Source organism: Anolis carolinensis, chromosome 2, assembly GCF_035594765.1.
Source record: "Anolis carolinensis isolate JA03-04 chromosome 2, rAnoCar3.1.pri, whole genome shotgun sequence".
Lineage (NCBI taxonomy): Eukaryota > Metazoa > Chordata > Lepidosauria > Squamata > Dactyloidae > Anolis > Anolis carolinensis.
In genome coordinates, this window is record NC_085842.1 from 207,709,457 (window position 1) to 207,729,384 (window position 19,928).

Genomic DNA, 19,928 nt, shown 5'->3' on the forward strand with positions numbered 1-19,928 from the left:
TGTAGATGAATCCTAAGTCTACATCCTCACCAAGCTACGGGAAATTGGTATTGTCATTGTAACAGCTGTCACAGGGAAATAAAGAAGGATGAAGTAAGGTTTAAGAGACATTTTAGGACTGTGATTTTTGATAACCTAAAATATGCATTCAGTAACTTTTATGATGTAATGCAACTGTTTTGTCCTATGCAGAGAAACAGTATAGTCGCTGAACAGGTGTTAAAATGATCAGGGATGATTTGGAGCCAATATATTTGTCAAGAAACCACCTATACATCAAGAAACCGGAAGGTGTACGTATACCGATACAGTATTTATTAACTTGCCCCTTCCAAGTCGGACGGATTTGGTTCACAGATGGGCTTCTCCTATCTGCCATAGAACAATCAGGCCGTATACACACTGGACTAAATGCAGGGGGAAGGGGGGGAGCGCAGGACTGACAGCTTTATCTGGCTCTTTCACATAGCGAAGAGAATGAGGAAGGCCACCATTAAGCAGAAGAGCCCCATGGCCTCAGACAGTGCAAAACCCAGGATGGCGTAGGAGAAGAGCTGTTGCTTCAAGGAGGGGTTTCTGCAAAGGAATGGGAAACCAGTCAGTGACACACAAACAATGGAAGGTCTTCTTCCTGCCCTAGTATCTCTCATAGTTCTGAACTGAGCATTATTCTAACAGTGAAGGAAAGCTGTAGCTGCTTAGTACTGCCATTCGGTTCACAAAGCTGAGTAGCCTGATAAGCATAAATGACAATTGCACAGCCATTTAGAGCCTGATATTCTTGGACTCTGAATTCCACCAGTCCTAGCCAGGACAAAGCTCAGAGATGCAGCTCAACAATATCTGGAGAGCTACACCATTCCCACTCTGGTCATAAACAGCTTGCTAGAATGGATTCCCTGGTAACATCCTTTACTATTTTACGTTCTGAATTTTTATAATAATTAAATTAAGAGTGGCTTCACAGGGCATATATATACATATATGTGTGTGTGAGAATGATCACGGGTTGTCAAATCTTATGGTCAAAAATATCCAATGTTTACTCAGAAGATAATCCTATTCAGTAAGTGGCCACCACTCTCTGAACAAATATTGCCAAGAAAATGCTGTGATGAGGTCACAATTTCAGTATTAATATCTTTCTTTTTTGTTCTTCGCCTAGCGTTTTGTCCTATTCATGATATTGCATGTCAATTTATGGCGACCCTATAAAGTTCACAGTTTTCATCGTCAAGGAATACTTAAGTCAAGTCTGCATAGCCTGTGGACCTCTAGGTGTTTGGGCCTCCAGCTTCCAGAAGTCCTAGCCAGCTTGTCCAATGGCCAGGAATCCTGTGAGCTGAAGTCCAAAATACCTGGACAGGTTGAGGAGGCCTGATGTTAGAGGTGATTAAGCCAGTTCCTTCTTCTGAAACATAGGGCCCTTCCACACAGCCATATAACCCAGAATATCAAGGCAGAACATCCCACAATATTTGCTTCAAACTGGGTTATCTGAGTCCACACTGCTATACATTCCAGTTCAAAGCAGAAAATGTGGGATTTTATTCAGCTATGTGGAAGGGGCAATAGCCTACAGCAGCTGGTATTTGCTGGCAGACTACCATCCAAGTACTAAAGAGGTCAAACCTTGATTAGTACTTGAAGCTTAGTATCACTGATGAATAATTCTTTAATCAGTTCTTTCTCACAGGGAAGTTAATTATTGACTTCCTCTCCTGACTTTTGAAAAAATGAAAATATACAATGAAAGCGAAAAAGACAGGAGCCACTAACCAACCTCCCACATGTCCAAGAAAAGTAACTTGAGTAATGAGAATGAACCCAGGACTGTTATAGCTACACTGAACAAGACACAACTAGATCAAAGGTGGGAATCGTGCAGCCTTCCCAATGCTGTCGGACTGTAGCTACCATCAGTCTTAGCCTCCTTAGGCAATGGGGAAGAATACTAGGAGCTGGAGTTCAACCATGATTGGAACGCCACACAATTCCAACCCCTGGAGGCATTGACTATAAAAAAAACTTCTTACAATACCAGAAGCCTTGAAAAATTCTCAGTAAGTCTTTTTTATCAACACTGACATGGCCAATGTGATATTATAGGCATATTTTGATGATCATACTATTACTTTATAATTATTAATGTCAAAAGTGATGGCGTGCTAATAGATTAAAAGTCAAAATAATTATTTGCAGCTGCAGACTACATTTCTGTGTGAAAGCAACTTAGCTTACCCACAGTTATTTCAAGCCCAACTGACTTTTCTAGATCACACTATTTATTTGCCACAGAAAACAAGGTGACTCAATGTTTTTATGAGTACTCAGAGTCATCTCTGTACATTCTTGATTTATAGAAAACGCATTTTAACAAACTATGGCATTTCGAATATAAAAAGTTATCACTACTTGTCTATTATGTGAGGGGGTAGTTGCTCTTCAGGTTGCTCTTGTGTGTGTTGTGTCAGTCTCTTCAAGTCACCTACCAGCCTACAGAGACCCACTGAATTTCAAACCGTTTTCTTAGGCAAGGAATACTGAGAGGTAGTTTTGCCAGTTCCTTCTCCTGACATGTAGCCTACTATGACAGGCTTATTGCCAAGGGATATGTGCACAGATGCCAACCTAGCTACTTCCAACCCACTGTTTGATCTTTCCACATCTGTGGATGCCTCTTCTCCACTGCTTAATCAGCTCATGTACCTGGCATAGCCGATGATGAGACTGCCAAATACAGTCCCAATGCCAGCACCGGAGCCAGCTACTCCTACTGTGGCAGCGCCGGCGCCGATAAACTTGGCAGCTGTGTCGATGTCCCTGGAAACAGCGCTGGTTTGGAGCTCCCGGCGTAAAACTGGCAGGAGCTCATTCTGAGCAGCTGTGATGGAACGGGGCTGCAAGGAGCCAAGAAGAAAGAGAGAAAATGGGGGTGAGAAGAAAAAGGATTGCAGCAGAAAGTGACTAGATGAAGCTTCTGCGACAACCAGTACTCCAGAGCACTACCAGTAGCCATTGCCTATCTCTAATGCTCATGCTTATCACTGGTGCAGCAGAATTCTACCTCCAGAAAACAAAGTCTAATGCAATACAGAGAGTTTTCTCCCCCAGAACTATTCAAGAGAACTGTGGGATTTCTAAATTGGATCATAATCTGATGACTTGTTTCCTTGAGGTTAGAGGAGGAGGATAGCTTGATCAACTATTGTCTACTGGGCTCCAAGTTGTGCAAAAGAGTAGTGTAAACAAGTCATGGGGAGACTTGAGCACACTATGAGGTACACCCTTTCTGTGAAGAATAACAGCAAGCATCAGCTACAACATGAATGGGATCCCCAAAAGCGAAAGGATGCTCCTGTGATGAGAACAAAAATAGACAATTTGTGGCCCCCCAGAGAATCCTGCACAGCAAATCCCGTCAGTCCTTGCTTCTAAATAACTCTGTTGAGAGTTGCAGTTCCAACAATTTAATTAAGGACATATGGATTAGATTCAACATCTAAAATGAAGTGCACTGGAGGACATTGGTAAGCCAGACTAACATATCTCACCAGGTTGTTAAGTGACAACAAAACTGAGGGGGGGGGGGGAGAGAAAAACAAATATTGCAGGATAAAAATGGAATACATCAACAAGAAATAAATGTGGAAAGTCTTCCTTGAAACTGGTAAAAGCTGGGGGAGGGGCCACAGATCATAACATTTTAAGTATGAAATAAATTGCTGTTAATTTTGTCACCACTGTCCCAATTTCTTCTTCATGCAAGATAAAATGGGGTAGCCTATATAAGCTCTTTAGGGAATCCTTGATGAAAAGCAGAATACAAGTGTGATTACTACATGCCTCAGAGTAATGTTGAAAATTTTTAAATTACCCTCAGATTTCTAGTCAGATTTGTAGCTGGCACCTCCGATTTGTAGTCCTACAAAGACATCCCTGTAGTATCATGATGCCCCCTAGTGACTGAGTGAGATCGAACGTATAAATCATGAAGGACAGACTGCAACTGCATGCTTTTAAGAGCAGCAGAGCCAGTGCTTTCATAAACACTCTTGCATTAATGGCTACAAGTCATTACCTCGCAGAAAACTGACAGAAAACATATATACATATATGAGAGCTTTTTCCTTTTACAGAAAACCTACAAGCTTATGAATGAGATCAATTTACCCCATCTGTCCGGACCTCAGGTCTAGTCAGTACAGAGGCAGAAATGGGCCTGTAGAGCAACCGGGTACTGTTCTTCACCTGCATAATGGAAAAGTGGTTGAGTATGCATAACAGGGGGAAGGGCCTACTGACAAAAGAAACCTCTTTTTTCAAGCATCTCTAATTTTGCAGATTAACACCATCAGTAAAAGTCAGGAAACAAAAGCAGTGATGAACAAACTGCACTGTAATTATAACAATACTGCTATCTGACAGTATCCTTTGCTGTCAAATAACTTGCAGAGTACAGCAATGGCGTAGCACTTCCTAACTGTGGCCTCTTCTACACTGCCATATAAAATCCAGATTATCTGCCTTGAACTGTATTATATGTAGACTCAGATATGTTGTCAAAGGCTTTCATGGTCGGGATCAAAGGGTCGTTGTGTGTTTTCCGGGCAGTATGGCCATGTTCCAGAAGTATTCTTTCCTGATGTTTTGTCCACATATATGGCAGGCATCCTCAGAGGTTGTGAGGTATATTCGTCAGGAAAGAATACTTCTGGAACATGGCCATACTGCCTGGAAAACACACAACCACCCTAGACTCAGATATTTCAGTTCAAAGCAGATAATGTGGATTATCTGCTTTGATAACCTGGATTACATGGCAGTGTAGAAGGGGCCTGTGTTGATAAAAAGTGGAATTGGATACATGGGACCTGAATGGTAGCAATGATTAACAGGACAAAACTGGTTTAAACAAAGGCAAAGTTGTTCAAACCAGGTGTTCCTTACCAGTGGCATTGAAGGAGTAAATATAAAAACATATCATCCCAATCTTCCAGAAAGAATGGTACCTCTTCCTGCCTTGGTGCAGATGGGTTTCATTCTGCACATCCTTGACTGGCAAGAGGCAGCTAAAGTGGTCTGGTGAAGTTGCAGGGAAGTGCCTAATCTTCACACCTCAATCCCAAGAAATGGTGTGTCTGAAAAGTTGAATCATTTCACTTTGAAAAGAAGGCTGACATTGTGTGTTCAGACATTGGTGAGAAAATGTGGACTCATTGAAGCAAATGACAGGAAGAAGGGGTGCTGAAAAGGGCAGGTAAGTACCATCCACTCGACACAGAAAGTCTGTCTAATACACTACTGAGTCATAACTTTATAGCAGCAAGATGCCAAGATTTCAGATATTTCTTTGCAGTGATAAGGAAGAGAAACTGAAATTAAAAAGAATCTGTTATGCTACAAATCGAGCATCCCCTACTAGAATTTCAAAATCCAAAATGCTCCAAAATTGTCTACTTGGGTGGCTGAGATAGTGACATTTTGGGTTTTGATGGTTCTATGTACACAAACCTTTTTTCATGCACAAAATTATTTTTAAAAATGGTGCATAAATTACACTATTAATAAGTTAGACAATTAATAAATTACACCCTTAATAATAAGATGCATATTAAGCATACATGAATTTCATGTTTAGACTTGATTCCCATCTTCAAAATATTTCATTATGTATATCCAAATATTCCAAAATCGGAAATAAGGAACACTTCTGGTCCTAAGCATTTCAGATAAGGGATGCTCTGCCCGTAAAAGTCAAACAAAATTCTATGCTTAATGGCGGACTTATCATTACTCAGGTAATCAATGTTTAGTGCCTCTTTGCCAAACAGGGCAGATGATAAAGAATGTATTATTTGTAATAAATCACAGATGACAGATCTTAGTTACTCACAAGGGTAGGAGCGGAGACGAATTTTGCACAGGCATACATATTCAGGGATGTTGGGGGATGGTCACACTCAACAGCTGGAATAGAATAAAACACAATGACATTAGAAGCAAGTGCTCACAGCTCCTACTACTTGCTACCAATAGAATCCCACAATAGTGGGAAGGCTCAAATGGCAGTGCTGATTTATGGAGAGCAAAGCAATCAAATGCATAGCAGTAATAAATGGAAAGGTGATCATAACTTAGATGATCATACAAGATCAAGTCATAGCATATGAAATGGGCAGAAAGATGTAATTCCTTGGCACACATCAGGTAATACTAAGTGCGGTCCAAGAATTTAGCCACACTTGTTCTGCCTAAGCAAAAATTTGATTCTGATCCCTCCACATATGGTTCTCGCACTTGAATTCTGAATCAAGGCTGCATTTTATTCTAAGACATTGGTTTCATTGAAAGGTACTGCCCAAATGAGAATATTCTGCTACTGAAAAGACCTATCTTCGTGACCGCATCTCCTTCTATGAACCAGTGTGGGCTCTGAGATCTGCCAGGGAGGCCATTCTCTCAGTCCCACCTCTGTCCTAAGCAAAGCCTATTTGAGGTACTGCATCTCCTTCTATCAGCCCACGAGCCCCGAGATCATCAGGAGAGGCCTTCCTCTTGGTCCCTCCACCGTCACAAATACGCCTGGTGCAAACAAGGAAAAGGGCCCTTTCGGTGGTGGCCCCGCGGCTCTGGAATTCCCAAAGAAGTATGTTCAGACCACTCATTACTGGCCTTTTGCTCCCAAGTGAAGACCTTCTCACGGAAGCAGGCCTTCCCCGATAATACACAAAACTAGTCACTTTGGTCAGCTAAGGCATCAAGACTCATATAACCAGAGTTATGGAGCTCTGGATTGTTCTGCTTATGTTTAATGTGTTATGATAACCTTAGTGGCCAGAGGTGTAGAGTTTTAAACAGTTAATTATATATGCGTTTTATGCTTGCAGTAGAGTCTCACTTATCCAAGACTCGCTTATCCAAGGTTCTGGATTATCCAAGGCATATTTGTAAACAATGTTTTCAATATATCGTGATATTTTGGGTCTAAATTCGTAAATACAGTAATTGCAACATAACATTCCTGCGTATTGAACTACTTTTTCTGTCAAATTTGATGCTTTCGTGCTTAATTTGTAAAACCATAACCTAATTTGATGTTTAATAGGCTTTTCCTTAATCCCTCCTTATTATCCAAGATGTTCGCTTATCCAAGATTCTGCTGGCCCGTTTAGCTTGGATAAGTGAGAGACTACTGTATTTATATTTATGTAATTTGGGTCTACATAACCCAATTGATTTATTGTCCATATATTGGGGGTTGAGGATTTTGTATTATGTACTTATTATTATTATTATTATTATTATTAGTGTTATTAGTGGCGTTCCCAGAGACTAAAAGATAAACAATGGGAACACAGGTGTGAAAAGAGTGATGTCATGGGCAAGAGGGAGTATTCTTAAGGATTGGAGTCAGTGTTCGGTGGGGAGTTCAACATTGGATTTTCATGAGTCAGTTGCCTGTCTTGGGAGCTCCAAGTTCGGAGACTGTTATTGGATCTGTACTTTGTTTTCCTGTTTAAGTTCCAGGTCTCCTGTTTCAAGCCGTTGGGTTATAACCAAATTTAAGTATCGAGCCTTTGGATTATGGTCGTTTCAAACTTTTGGACATAATTCTAGTTTAAGTGTAGCAATCCTTGGATTACAGTTTCTCAATCTTCCTAATGACGCAACCCTTATGCTGTGGTGACCTCCAACCATAACATTATTTTTGTTACTACTTAATAAGTGTAATTCTGCTATTTTTATGAATTGTAATGTAAATATCTCATATGCAGGATGTATTTTCATTCACTAAATTTGGCACGAATACCTGATATGCCCACATTTGAACACTGGTGGAGTTTGGGGGAAATAGACCTTGACATTTGGAAGGTGTAGTTGCTGGGATTTATAATTCACCAGCCATCAGAGTATTCTGAACTCTACCAATGATGGAACTGAACCAAACTTGGCACACAGAACTCCCATGACCAACAGAAAATATTGTTGGAAGGGTTTGGTGGGCATTGACCTTGAGTTTTGGAGTTGTAGTTCACCTACAACCCAGAGAGCACTGTGGACTCCAAACAATGATGGATCTGGACCAAACTTGCCATAAATACTCAATATGCCCAAATGTGAACACTGTTGGAGTTTGGGAAAAATAAACCTGGGCATATAGGAGCTGTAGTTGCAGGGATTTATAGTTCACCTACACTCAAAGAGCCCCTTGAACCCCACCGATAGAATTGGGCCAAACTTCCCACACAGAACCCCCATGACCAACAGAAAATTCTGGAGGTATTTGGGTTCCTAAGACCATCAGAAATATGTGTTTTCTGATGGTTTTTGGCGACCCCTTTGAAACCTCCCTCGTGAACCACCCAGGGGTCCCGACCTCCAGGCTGAGAAACGCTGCCTTAAGTGGTTTTGGGATTCCTATTCAGAGTTGGTCCTTGTTTTTGGTTAAGCTTATGGAAAATTGGTTAAGCTTGATACTCTTTTCTAAATAAACTTATTATTCTTGTTCATCTGTGTCATGTTAGGCGATCCCTCATTGTCCGAGCATGATGGCCTTCCAAGTGTAGTGTCTTGGCATTGGATATGAAGGTGACTGTGGAGCCCTAGTCTTGACCCGCATGTTCTTCCACAGTGAATGTGTGCTGATTGGATGAAAAAGGGATCAAGTAGGTAAAGTTAAAGGTTTTCCCCTGATATTAAGTCTAGTCATGTCTAGTATGGGGATTGCTGCTCATCTTCATTTCTAAGCCAAAGAGCCGGTGTTGTCTGTAGACACCTCCAAGGTCATGTGCCCAGCATGACTGCAAGAAGCGCCATTACCTTCCCGCAGAAGCTGTATCTATTGAACTACTCACAATTGCATGTTTTCGAATTGCTAGGTTGGCAGAAGCTGGGGCTAACAGCTGGAGCTCACCCCGCTCCCCGGATTCGAACCGCCAACCTTTCAGTCAGCAAGTTCAGCAGCTCAGCGGTTTAATCCACTGCGCCACCGGGGGCTCCTAGTAGGCGGCTAGGCTACAACAATCTGATAAAGGAAAAAAACAAACAACCAAAGCATAAGTCCTAGGGAAAGAGTAGCAATCCTTCCAAAAAGCTTGAGGCCTAGCTCTCCTGTCAATGCCTCAAGGGTTAAAAGAAAGCGCATGCGCAGAATGTTCCCCTGAACTAGTACAGGTTGGAAAGAACCTTGAGCTCTGAGCCCCAGCCACGTGCCAAAGGAACTGAACCACGGCTGGCCCCGCCCACTACCATTAGCCCCGCCCCCTGTTGCTGCCAATGCGGCGAGTGTCCCGGTCGACCCTCCCCCATTCGCCCTTTCAGAGCCGAGCAAGGGCGGAAGGCGGCCTCGGCGAGGAAAGGAACCCGGGATAGGGAGCTCGCGGCCGGGGGAGGTGAGGGAAAGGCTCCCGAGCCGCTCCGGCCGGCACTCCCATGACCCTACCTGCTGCTCGTGGGAAGAGAGGGAGAGAAGGGCCGCCTTCCGCGCATGCGCCAGCGGAAGGACGAATGACACCATCCTCCCGCCGCCCGGAAATCTGTCTCCTTAGAGTTCGGAGGCTAGAGCTGCTCCCATGCCGCAGATAGGCGCCCCTTGGTGTGCCACAGCGCCCCCTCTTGGCTGCGGCGGTGGTACTGCAGTGCCTTTATGTTGTCGAAAGCTTTCATGGCCGGAATCACTAGGTTGCTATGAGCTTTCCGGGCTGTATTGCCATGATCCAGAAGCATTCTTTCCTGACGTTTCGCCTGCATCTTTGTCAGGCATCCTCAGAAGTGGTGAGGTATGTTGAAAACTAGACAAGTGGGGCTTATATATCTGTGGAAGGTCCAGGATGAAAGAAAGAATTCTTTGTCTTTTGGAGGCAAGAGTGAATGTTGCAATTGGCCACCTTGATTAGCATTGAATAGCCTTGCAGCTTCAAGGTCAAGCATGTGGACAATTTCAACAGAAAGAAGGAAAACCATGAAAATGAACAAAATCTGGCTACTGCTATTAAAAAAAACCCTCTGAAAACAGGATAGTAAATAAAGATACCACTAAAAAAAACCCAGAATTCCAGACATGAATCAATCAGGGCCTGCTAACACTTCCCAACAAAGGATTCCCCCAGGCACTAAGCAGCTAGACCTTGAAATTAAAGACTATCCAATGCTAATTAAGGTGGCCAATTGAAACATTCACACCTACCTCCAACAGACAAGAGTTCTTTCTCCCACCATGGATATTCCACGGATATATAAACCCCAACTGCCTAGTTTCCAACAGACCTCACCACCTCTGAGGATTCCTGCCATAAATGCAGGTGAAACGTCAGGAGAAAATGCTTCTGGAATATGGCCATGCAACCTGGAAAACTTGTGATTACCCCAGTGATTCCGGCCATGAAAGCCTTTGACAACACAATGCATTAAGTTATTGTCTAGCAGGAAAGAAATTCGTTGCCGTTCTTTTATAGATTTACATAGAAATTGGCTTCCCAGTAAACACATTGAACAGGATTGACTCTATAGAGGAACCCTTTCTATTAGCACAGGCTTCAGTGGATATCAAACCAAAGGCACTCTGAGTTATAAAGCGTATACAATCTATATATATAAAAGAGTGATAGCATCAGGGCAGCGGACAAAACAACAAAACTACAGGCCCCCCAACCTCAAAATTTGACATCACAACCCATCATCCACGGCTCTAGGTTGATACAACAAAAAGAAAAGAAAAAGTCCTAATTAGAGGGAGGGGAATAATTGTTTTTATCCAGTTGCTGCCAGTTAGAAGGCTAAGCTCCACCCACTTGGTCTCCTAGCAATTGACCTAGCCCAGGGGACAGGCAGAGTTAGGCTTCACTTAGGCCTCTTCCACAGATTATCTAATTTGCACTGGATTATACGGCAATGTAGACTCAGCTATATAACCCATTTAGAATCTTATATTATCTGCTTTGAACTGGATTATCTTGACTCCACACTGCCATATAATCCACTTCAGTGTGCATTTTATCCAGCTGTGAAGAAGGGGCCTCATATAATCCAGTTCTAAGCAGATAATATAAGATTATAAATATACAGTAGAGTCTCATTTATCCGACATAAACAGGCCGGCACCTTTACCCTTGACCTTAACTACCACCAATTCCTCAATACTTTATTTCCCATACCACTATACTTCGCCACAGCAACGCGTGGCCGGGCACAGCTAGTAGACTATAATAAAATACAAGAATAATACACAAATGGGGTCCCTTGCCCCAAATTTCCAAAGGGCTGGGCGGAGTGGTAGAAATTTTCAGATCTTTTCAGTGGTCAGTTAGTGTTGATGGGTGATAGCAATACATTTAGCAACTGAAAATTAGGCCCCTTCCACACAGCTAAATAAAATCCCACATTATCTGCTTTGAACTGTAATATATGACAGTGTCGACTCAGATAACCCAGTTCATAGCAGATATTGTGGGGTTTTTCTGCCTTGATATTCTGGGTTATATGGCTGTGTGGAAGGGCCCCTGGAATGCATCAGTGGGAGCAAAAATTATTCCTGGCAATAGCAGTGACTTCTGGTGTGAGCAGAATTCTGAGAAATGTAGTTTATGGCAGGGCTTTTTTAATGCTCTGCCATGGGGCTCTGCCTTCCCAAACTACATTTCCCAGAATTCTGTTCTTTCTTTGTCTCTTTCCCAGCTCACTCAGCTTGTCCCGCCCTTCTGCTTTCCTGTCCTTATGGTAAGACGCAGCTTATCTCTTCTTAACTTAAAGAGGAATGGCAGCCTTTTTGGCTTCACCTCGCTTCACTGAGAATGAAATTGACTTCCAAGCATTACTATTGTAGCTCAGTAAGCGGCAGAGGATTTATCTGACATTTCAGAGGATGAGGGGTTTGATGGGTTTCAAAGTGAAGAGTCTGCCAGTGTTATGTGAGAATTGTAGGCTTTTGGATTCCTGTGCTCGTTCCCAGGCAACTGCAGAAAGTGAAAGTTCCAGTTCTCTTGAGAAACAGCCTTTGGCTAATGGGGAGTTTTCCTGAGAAGCCAGATTAGGCCTGAGAAATAGACAAATTAGACATTCTCAGAGAATCTGTAATAAGACCTTGAAGTCCAGGTGCATTTGGCATGATCTCATGGCTACTTGGATGGGCTTAAATTAAGTGGTGTTGGCTTCACGCCTCTCCAAGGAGACAACCTTGCCATATGGGATGGCTCTCCTGTCTCTGCTCTCAAGTTCATAATTCAAATATTCTCAAGTTTCCTGTTCTAGTTCATACCTTTGTTTCTTGAAGGGTTTATCTTGGAAAGGTTCCTGTTTTCTTGTTTATGGATTTGCCTTCCCCCTTTTTACCTGCTTTCTTTAATAAACATTTTTAGATAAAACTATTGGACTCCGGTGCTGGGTGAAAAGGCGTTTCAGTGCTAGAGTGCAACAATTACAGAATTCAAATGAAAAAGTACCCCCCACCCGTTTCTTAGTATCTGTTCATATATAGAAAACTTACGAATTAGATATAACTTACAATTTAAAAATGAAAATTTGCACAGCTCTATCAGGCATAGAAAGAAAGTGTCTGTGGCTCTAGGATCAAGGGTGGATAAACCATTATGAAAAATAGACACCTGTTTAGTGTTGGGAATCACCCTGGACTATTCAAGTCTAAATGTAGTCAGACAGATGATAGAGTTAGATTGAGGGAATCTTTTCCCCGTTTCCAAAGCATGCCTAGATAGGCTTTACTACTGTTTCCTTCTTCCTGTCCTGTTTAGGTCAACCACACCCTTTTGATGCTTTAGAAATGTGATCTCTCCTAAGGTTGACGTAACTTCCCCAATTGGGCCTTTGAAATGTTTATGGCCCTAGAGAAGAAGTGACCCACGAGGTTGGTCGCCATTCCTTCCATCTTCCTGCTTTGTTCCAAAGAGGACACATTTTGTCCCCTCTTCAAGTCAAGATGTAGCTATCTAGACCTTTGTTATTTTAATCCGTCTATGTGTATTAGAACAGGATAGATTAGTTAGTTATCTCCAAACCTTTCTATCCATCAATGGATTTCGTTTTACCTCAATAAATGCTTTTAAACTTTGAAGCTAACTTTGCGGTCCTTTGCCATTCTGAATACACAAAGGCTTTCAAGACTCACACCGCGTAAGTCTCACTGCTGCATTTTACTCTGCTATTTTAATGAGAATTTACCTCATAAAGGGGGTGATTTGAGCTTGACGGCTCATCAATTCCCAACATTTAGAGCATCAAGAGAAGAGGACGCTATGGAAATATTCCATTGCTGGATCTACCCTGGGCTATGGACCTCGTCAGGAGGGAACTATCTTTTTTTGTTCCCTACCACTGAAATCCCTTGCCTTTCTGTCTTCAAGGATGGCAGCCATCCCATGTCTTGGCAGCACAGAGAAACGGAAAGAAGGAGAGAAGACTGTGTGGGATGAAGTCATGTAAGTACCAAGGTACATACACATCGTGCAGCTGAAACATGTTCCACAAAAAGGGGCTCCCACAAGAAAAAACTTTGCAATTAGAAAAAGAAGGGGAAAAATCTTTTCAAATCTAAACAATGGAAGTATAAAAATAGACATTCATTTTCATCGCCATGTAAGTTTCATTTCATTTCTAAAAATAAAATATTATTTTATGGGTTATTATTGCTTGTTTTTTGAATTGGATATACAATCGTACATGGAAACACCAAAATCTGCATTTAGGGCCCCTACAGGTCTTAATCTGGGAAGGTCTAGAATATAAAGAAGTAAAGTGTTGCTCACAGAACTCTGTTTCTTTCTTTTCCCTCCTTTTTGTCACTTAGAGGCCCATACTATGACAACAGAGAAGGTGGGTTATGGCTATCATATGCAGGGATGGAAGGAGGTTTAACACTGTCCCCACCCCGGATGCTCATTTGAATGACAACCTGGTTATAAAAGCAGCTTCTTGGAGATTGTACATGTATAAGGTGTCCCCAGAAAATAAGTACATCCTGAATAGTTTATAATTCTCAAAAAATAATTTTGCATCAGAAATGTATACTGTACACCCTTAACAAGATGAAAGAGCCCAATACTTGAGAAGGCTTGCAAAATGAATGACTGTAGAAGAAGTTTGCCACAAGCTGCTGCTGCTCAGTCGCCCAGTTGATTCCGACTATTTGTGACCTCATGGACCAGTCCATGTCAGAGCTCCCTGTCGGCCGCCGCCACCCCCAGTTCCTTCAAGTTCATGCCAGTTACTTCAAGGATACCATCCCTCCACCTTGCTCTTGGTCGGCCTCTCTTCCTTTTTCCTTCCACATTCCCCAGCATCATGATCTTTTCCAAGCTTTCCTGTCTTCTCATGATGTGGCCAAAATACTTCATCTTTGCCTCTAGTATCCTTCCCTCCAGTGAGCAACTGGGCATTATTTCCTGGAGGATGGACTGGTTGGATCTTCTTGCGGTCCAAGGCACTCTCAGGATTTTCCTCCAGCACCAAAGTTCAAAAGCATCTATCTTCCTTCGCTCAGCCTTCCTTATGGTCCAGCTCTCGCATCCATAGGTTACTATGGGGAATACCATTGCTTTGACTATGTGGACCTTCATTGCCAGTGTGATGTCTCTGCTCTTCACTATTTTATCAAGGTTGGCCATTGCTCTCCTCCCAAGAAGTAAAAGTCTTCTGATTTCCTGGCTACTGTTTGCATCTGCAGTGATCTTTACACCTAAAAATATAAATTCTGTCACTGCCTCCACGTTTTCTCCCTCTATTTGCCAGTTATCAATAGGTGTAGTTGCCATTATCTTGGTTTTCTTGACGTTTAACTGCAACCCAGCTTTTGCACTTTCTTCTTTCACCTTGGTGATAAGGCTTCTCAGCTCTTCCTCACTTTCGGCCATCAGAGTGGTATAATCTGCATACCTAAGGATGTTAATATTTTTTCCAGCAATTTTAACTCCGGCCTTGGAATCATCAAGCCCCACACGTCACATGATGTGTTCTGCGTACAAGTTGAATAGGGAGGGTGAAAGTATACAGCCCTGCCACACTCCTTTCCCAATCTTGAACCAGGTTGTTGTTCCATGATCTGTTCTTACTGTGGCTACTTGGTCTTTATACAGATTTCTCAGGAGACAGACAAGGTGACTTGGAATCCCCATACCACCAAGAACATGCCACAGTTTATTATGATCCACACAGTCATAGGCTTTAGAATAGTCAATAAAGCAGATGTTTTTCTGAAACTCCCTGCCTTCCTCCATTATCCAGTGGATGTTGGCAATTTGGTCTCTCGTTCCTCTGCCTTTTCTAAACCCAGCTTGGACATCTGGCAACTCTCGCTCCATGTATTGCTGGAGTCTGCCTTGCAGGATCTTGAGCATTACCTTACTGGCATGGGAAATAAGTGCCACTGTACAGAAGTTTGAGCATTCTTTAGCGTTTTCCTTTTTGGGTATGGGGATATAAATTGATTTTTTTTCCAATCTGATGGCCAATCTTTTGTTTTCCATATTTGCTGGCATATGGCATGCATCACCTTGACAGCATCACATTCCAAGATTTTAAACAACTCAGCTGGGATCTCATCGTCTCCTGCTGCCTTGTTATTGGCAATGCTTCTTAAGGCCCATTCAACCTCACTCCTCAGGATGTCTGGTTCTAATCCACTCACTACACCATCAAAGCTAGCCTCGATATTATTATCCTTCCTGTTCAGATCTTCTGTATATTCTCAACACCTTGATCTCTTCAGCTTTTGTTAGGTCCCTGCCATATTTGTTTTTGATCATGCCCATTTTTGCCTGAAATTTGCCTCTGATGAAATTTGCCACAAGCAGGGAGAACCATTTGAACAGCTTACTCAAAATTGTATGTAATTTAAGAAGGAATTTGTAAGTCTGATTTAAACATTATCATAAGATTTATTCTTCAAAATAAGTGCATTTCCCTAGCCTTCAAATCATCATCATTGCTCCACTACACACACATGTGTGTAGACATCCTATATAGTATTTGTTGGTCATCTCCCATCCAAGCACTAAGCACCAAGCAGAATGGGCAAAATATTTGTGGAGAGAAGAACGTTTTATTGACATAGTTCCAAAGATAGGAATAGGCTGCAATCTTTACACATCTCCTAGGGAGTCACATCGGAGTCCATGGGATTTAATGTCAATGTGAACATACTTAGAAGACAGAGGCTTGCTTTCACACTTAGGCCCCTTCTACACTGTCCTTATATCCCAGGATCTGATCCTAGGTTATCTGCATTGAACTGGATTATATGAGTCTCCACTGCCATATAATCTAGCATACTGTAAACAGATAATCTGGGATCAGATCCTGAGATATAGGCAGAGGCGGTCCAACAATGAGGCAAAATTCTGTTCGCCTACACTTGAAAAATACCTAGGGCTGGCTCTGGATATAGGGCAGTGTAGACGGGGCCTTAGATAGCACAGTATGGAGAGCTTTAACATATTTCTTGAACTTGCCCTTTCCACAATCTTGGTGGTGGAGAGAAGTGAAAGGGAAGGTTCAACAAACTGGAAAACCAAGGAAGACTCAAAATGACACACAAATCTGTCATGCCGGGTGAACTTGAAACTCAGATCTCCTTGGGCAGACAAAGATTTGGCTTTTATTCCTATCTAAAGAAATCCCCTGGCACCTCCTTGATGCTCATAATCAGAATCCATCTAAGAACACCCCCCCCCCCAAAGTTAAGGTCAGATACACGGACAAGCAATAAATTCTCCCTTAACCACATATGCTGCACACCGGGGAGAATAAACACACCATGGGCATTATACAGCAGTTTGTAATAAACATTCATTCTTTCTTGAAGTACCCTTCCCATTAACTTTTCCACCCCTGCCTCCCCTTTCTCCTTGTAGCTGCCTGGCCAGTTTCCTCTCTAGGGAGGAGGCTGGGAGCCATGGCACCGTATCAAGTTGTCTTTGCTTAACCCAAGGTTTCGGAGCTTGTAATTTATACACCTGCTCTTTGGGCCAAGAAAAGCCGTTAACTCATCTTTATGGCTGAAGGGAAAAACTCAGGATGCAGCTTAAGGTATTTCATCCTTTGCAGGGTCAAGTTTCTCAGGATAATTGGTTTGCGATCAGGTAAAGTCATTGTGTGTGCATGTGTCAGGGGAGAGAGATGGACACTGCAGTTTTGTAGCTGTTCACTATTGACCTCAGTGTTGCTGTGATGTTGTCAGAAAATCAAATACCCTCGGCAAGGTTGGGGAAACAATGTTACATAGTTTAGGAATGCAGGAAACTGACTTAGATTGGTTCAAACTATTTGTCCATCTGCTCCAGGGCTGGAGATCCTGAAATCTTCCACAGATTGTTGGACTGAAGCTTCTAGCTGACAGAATGGCCAATTGAGAGGAACACTTAGAGTTGCAGTCCAAAACAGCAAGAGGATCTCAGGATTTCCACCCCATAGTACTTACTATCAATAGGCATAGTTTCTGGGGTCTCCGGCAGAGGACTTTGCATGGATACACGAAACTACACGCAATAGCAAAATAGAGTGAACAAATCACTTCTGGAGGAAGTAACACAATTTTTGTTCCTGGGTTATAAATGTCATTTCCTAATAGGTTCTATAATAAAAACATGTGAAAAGTTTATTAAATTGCAAAAACGTTCATTTTTGTGGGACACCCTGCTATTTTTTTCAATGACTATCTCACTGAATCTCACCCAATTCAACATAGTTTATGGGAGCTACAAAAACAAAGTTTCTGGAATATAACAACTACTTTCAAAGTAAGTACTACACAATTAAACAATAATAACATTTTAAACCCAGGAACATAATTTTTTCCCCAAATTTTGTTACATAGTGTTATAAAGTTGCACTGGCGGTCCTAGAAAATGCCAAGAGAGGGCCTATTTTTTGACATGGGTAAATGAAACTGAGGCTATTGATCCCCGGATAAAAGTTTTTTAAAAGGGCAAGCAAAGTATGGTAAAAATTCAATGCTTCATAGGCTATTTTTTGGACAAATATGGGCCTATTGAAGCTCTTTGCAACTGAACAGCCATCATGTAATGCAGTGGGTCTCATACTGTCATCTTTTTACTGTTCTGTTAGGTTGGCCTTCAGCAAATCACATCTTAACACTATTTAAGCTTTGCTACAACTAGATCAGTGTGGAATCTGCACATGCTACATTTTTATTTAAGATGTAAACCTAGAAATAATATCTGCAAAATCTTGCCAAGGAAACCCTGTGATAGGTTTGCTTTACCACCTCATCGCACAGGGCTAAAATTGAGGGTATTTGCCAATCTAGTCCTGGTCACCCATAGAGCTTCATGGGTGAAGGAGGATGGAGCCAGTCCACCGCCGCAATACGCGATGCTTCCCATGTTGCCGTTAAATCTATGGGGGGAAGCCACGTGTGCTCCTGCTTCTCCCCTTGTGATCGCCCTCCCATGGATCTGGGCGATGTGAGGCATGGGGTGCAGGATTGGGGTGCAGAGCGCTGCCTCCTCCTGCCACCGGCTGTCTGATGAGGTAGCTAGAGTCACCATAAGCTGGAAATGACATGAAGGCACACAACAGCAGCAGTATTGTTTGAAATAATGAACTAGCATCCAAGTATAGAAATACTTCTTTGGATCTATGGAAATATTAGAAACAACAGAGAGAGATGGAATGAAGTAAACTAAATGCCAGTGTAACAGGAATGCTTCGGGATGAAAGTAGAAAGTTGCCAAGTAGAAGATTTTGACACTGAAAAACGGAGTGAGAATTGTGTCTTTAAATAACTCTAAGTAAAGAGGAACTAGACGAGAAAGAGAACTGCTGTTTCAACCTTTCAGTGCATAATTAGCAACTGAGAAATTAAACCAAGGCAGGACAAAAATCCCAAATGAAGAAGAAGAAAAAAAAACAAGGAAAGAAGAAATTGGTCGATTTACATCCAGTGTTGCTGTTGATCTCTGAAGATTGATAGAACAGAGATCAAAAGCAAGGCTGAAAGGGTTAAAAGGGAAATGGAAAGAAGCAAAATCTAAGTATAACTGTTTCATGACTAGTTTGGGGATGAAAGAAGAAAGAAAAAGGTGATATATGGAAATGGTGTAGTATTGTTGCTCATAGGCCTGGCATTGCATATTTTATTTTACTTACTTGGATAGTTGAAAATTTCCCTGTGAGTCCATTTAAGGGGGAAATTATTAAAAGTGTTTTTTTCTTGGTTGGAAATAACTCCCTGAGTGGCTTATGAAGATTAGAATAATAGAATCATAGAGTTTGAAGAGACCCTGTTTCATTTGTATATCCCGATTTTTTTTTCTTAATCAGACTGGGAAGGGAATCCTGGGCCCCTAAACCATGTGAATATGGATGATTGAGTTTATTGGCCTAAATACTGTTGCTGGTCCTGCATAATTATTGTTGTGTGCCTTCAAATTGTTTCCAATTTATGGCAATCCTAAGACTCGTGGTAAGGATTTGCGTTATTGGCTCACCAGACAATAGATTGGATGGATTCAATCTAATAGAAATCAGTAAATGTGTGAGAAGACAAGGCTTCTGTTACAGTGAATCCTAGCAGTGGAGCATGTGTCTTTGCAAAGTCTCTCTGCTGCTCTGCAGCCAGTCCAGTTCCTTTCAGTGTGTAGCATGTTGTGTATGCATGTGTGTTGTGCTTTACTTCAGCCAGCCAAAATGACTTAGGCTGGTCCTGCTGACAGAATCAGGAGAAAGTTTACTAAGTGTCTAATCTCATTTTAGTTGAAAAAAGACACAATAGAAAAACATGGCTTATAGTGGGTACCCTAATAATAATAATAACTTTATTTATACTCTGCCACCATCTCCCCGCGGGAACTCAGGGCGGCTTATAACGAGAATATGACAACAATACAGCATACAATACACATGATCCACTAAAACAATGAGATTTAAAAACAATGCAATACAAGATAAAAACAACA

At 41.9% G+C, this 19,928-nt stretch overlaps 1 protein-coding gene and 1 long non-coding RNA gene across 4 annotated transcripts in view; one reads left to right on the plus strand and one right to left on the minus strand.

Moving 5' to 3' along the window:
• Positions 1-294: 294 nt before the first annotated feature.
• On the minus strand, positions 295-9,590 carry atp5mc2 (ATP synthase membrane subunit c locus 2). Of its 2 annotated transcripts, none has more exons than XM_003216680.4 (5): positions 9,446-9,590; positions 5,897-5,970; positions 4,174-4,251; positions 2,710-2,900; positions 295-576 (listed from the first exon to the last, which is right to left on the minus strand). In XM_003216680.4, exons 2-5 carry the CDS (start codon positions 5,933-5,935, stop codon positions 462-464), a joined length of 423 nt encoding a protein of 140 aa, XP_003216728.1. In that variant the 5' UTR covers positions 5,936-5,970; positions 9,446-9,590; the 3' UTR covers positions 295-461. The 2 variants fall into 2 exon arrangements, with proteins under 2 accessions (XP_003216728.1, XP_008101856.1); XM_008103649.3 differs by lacking the exon at positions 9,446-9,590 and adding an exon at positions 8,859-8,981.
• A 2,184-nt stretch (positions 9,591-11,774) lies between these two features.
• LOC107982388 (uncharacterized) overlaps positions 11,775-19,928 on the plus strand; it is a 93,112-nt gene continuing 84,958 nt past the window's right edge. The window contains exons 1-2 of one of the 2 annotated variants that reach the window (XR_010003282.1): positions 11,775-13,128; positions 13,359-13,433. This is a non-coding gene — a long non-coding RNA (uncharacterized LOC107982388). Of the gene's footprint in view, positions 13,434-19,928 lie in introns of both variants that reach the window. The other variant, XR_001729902.2, reaches the window with a different exon arrangement.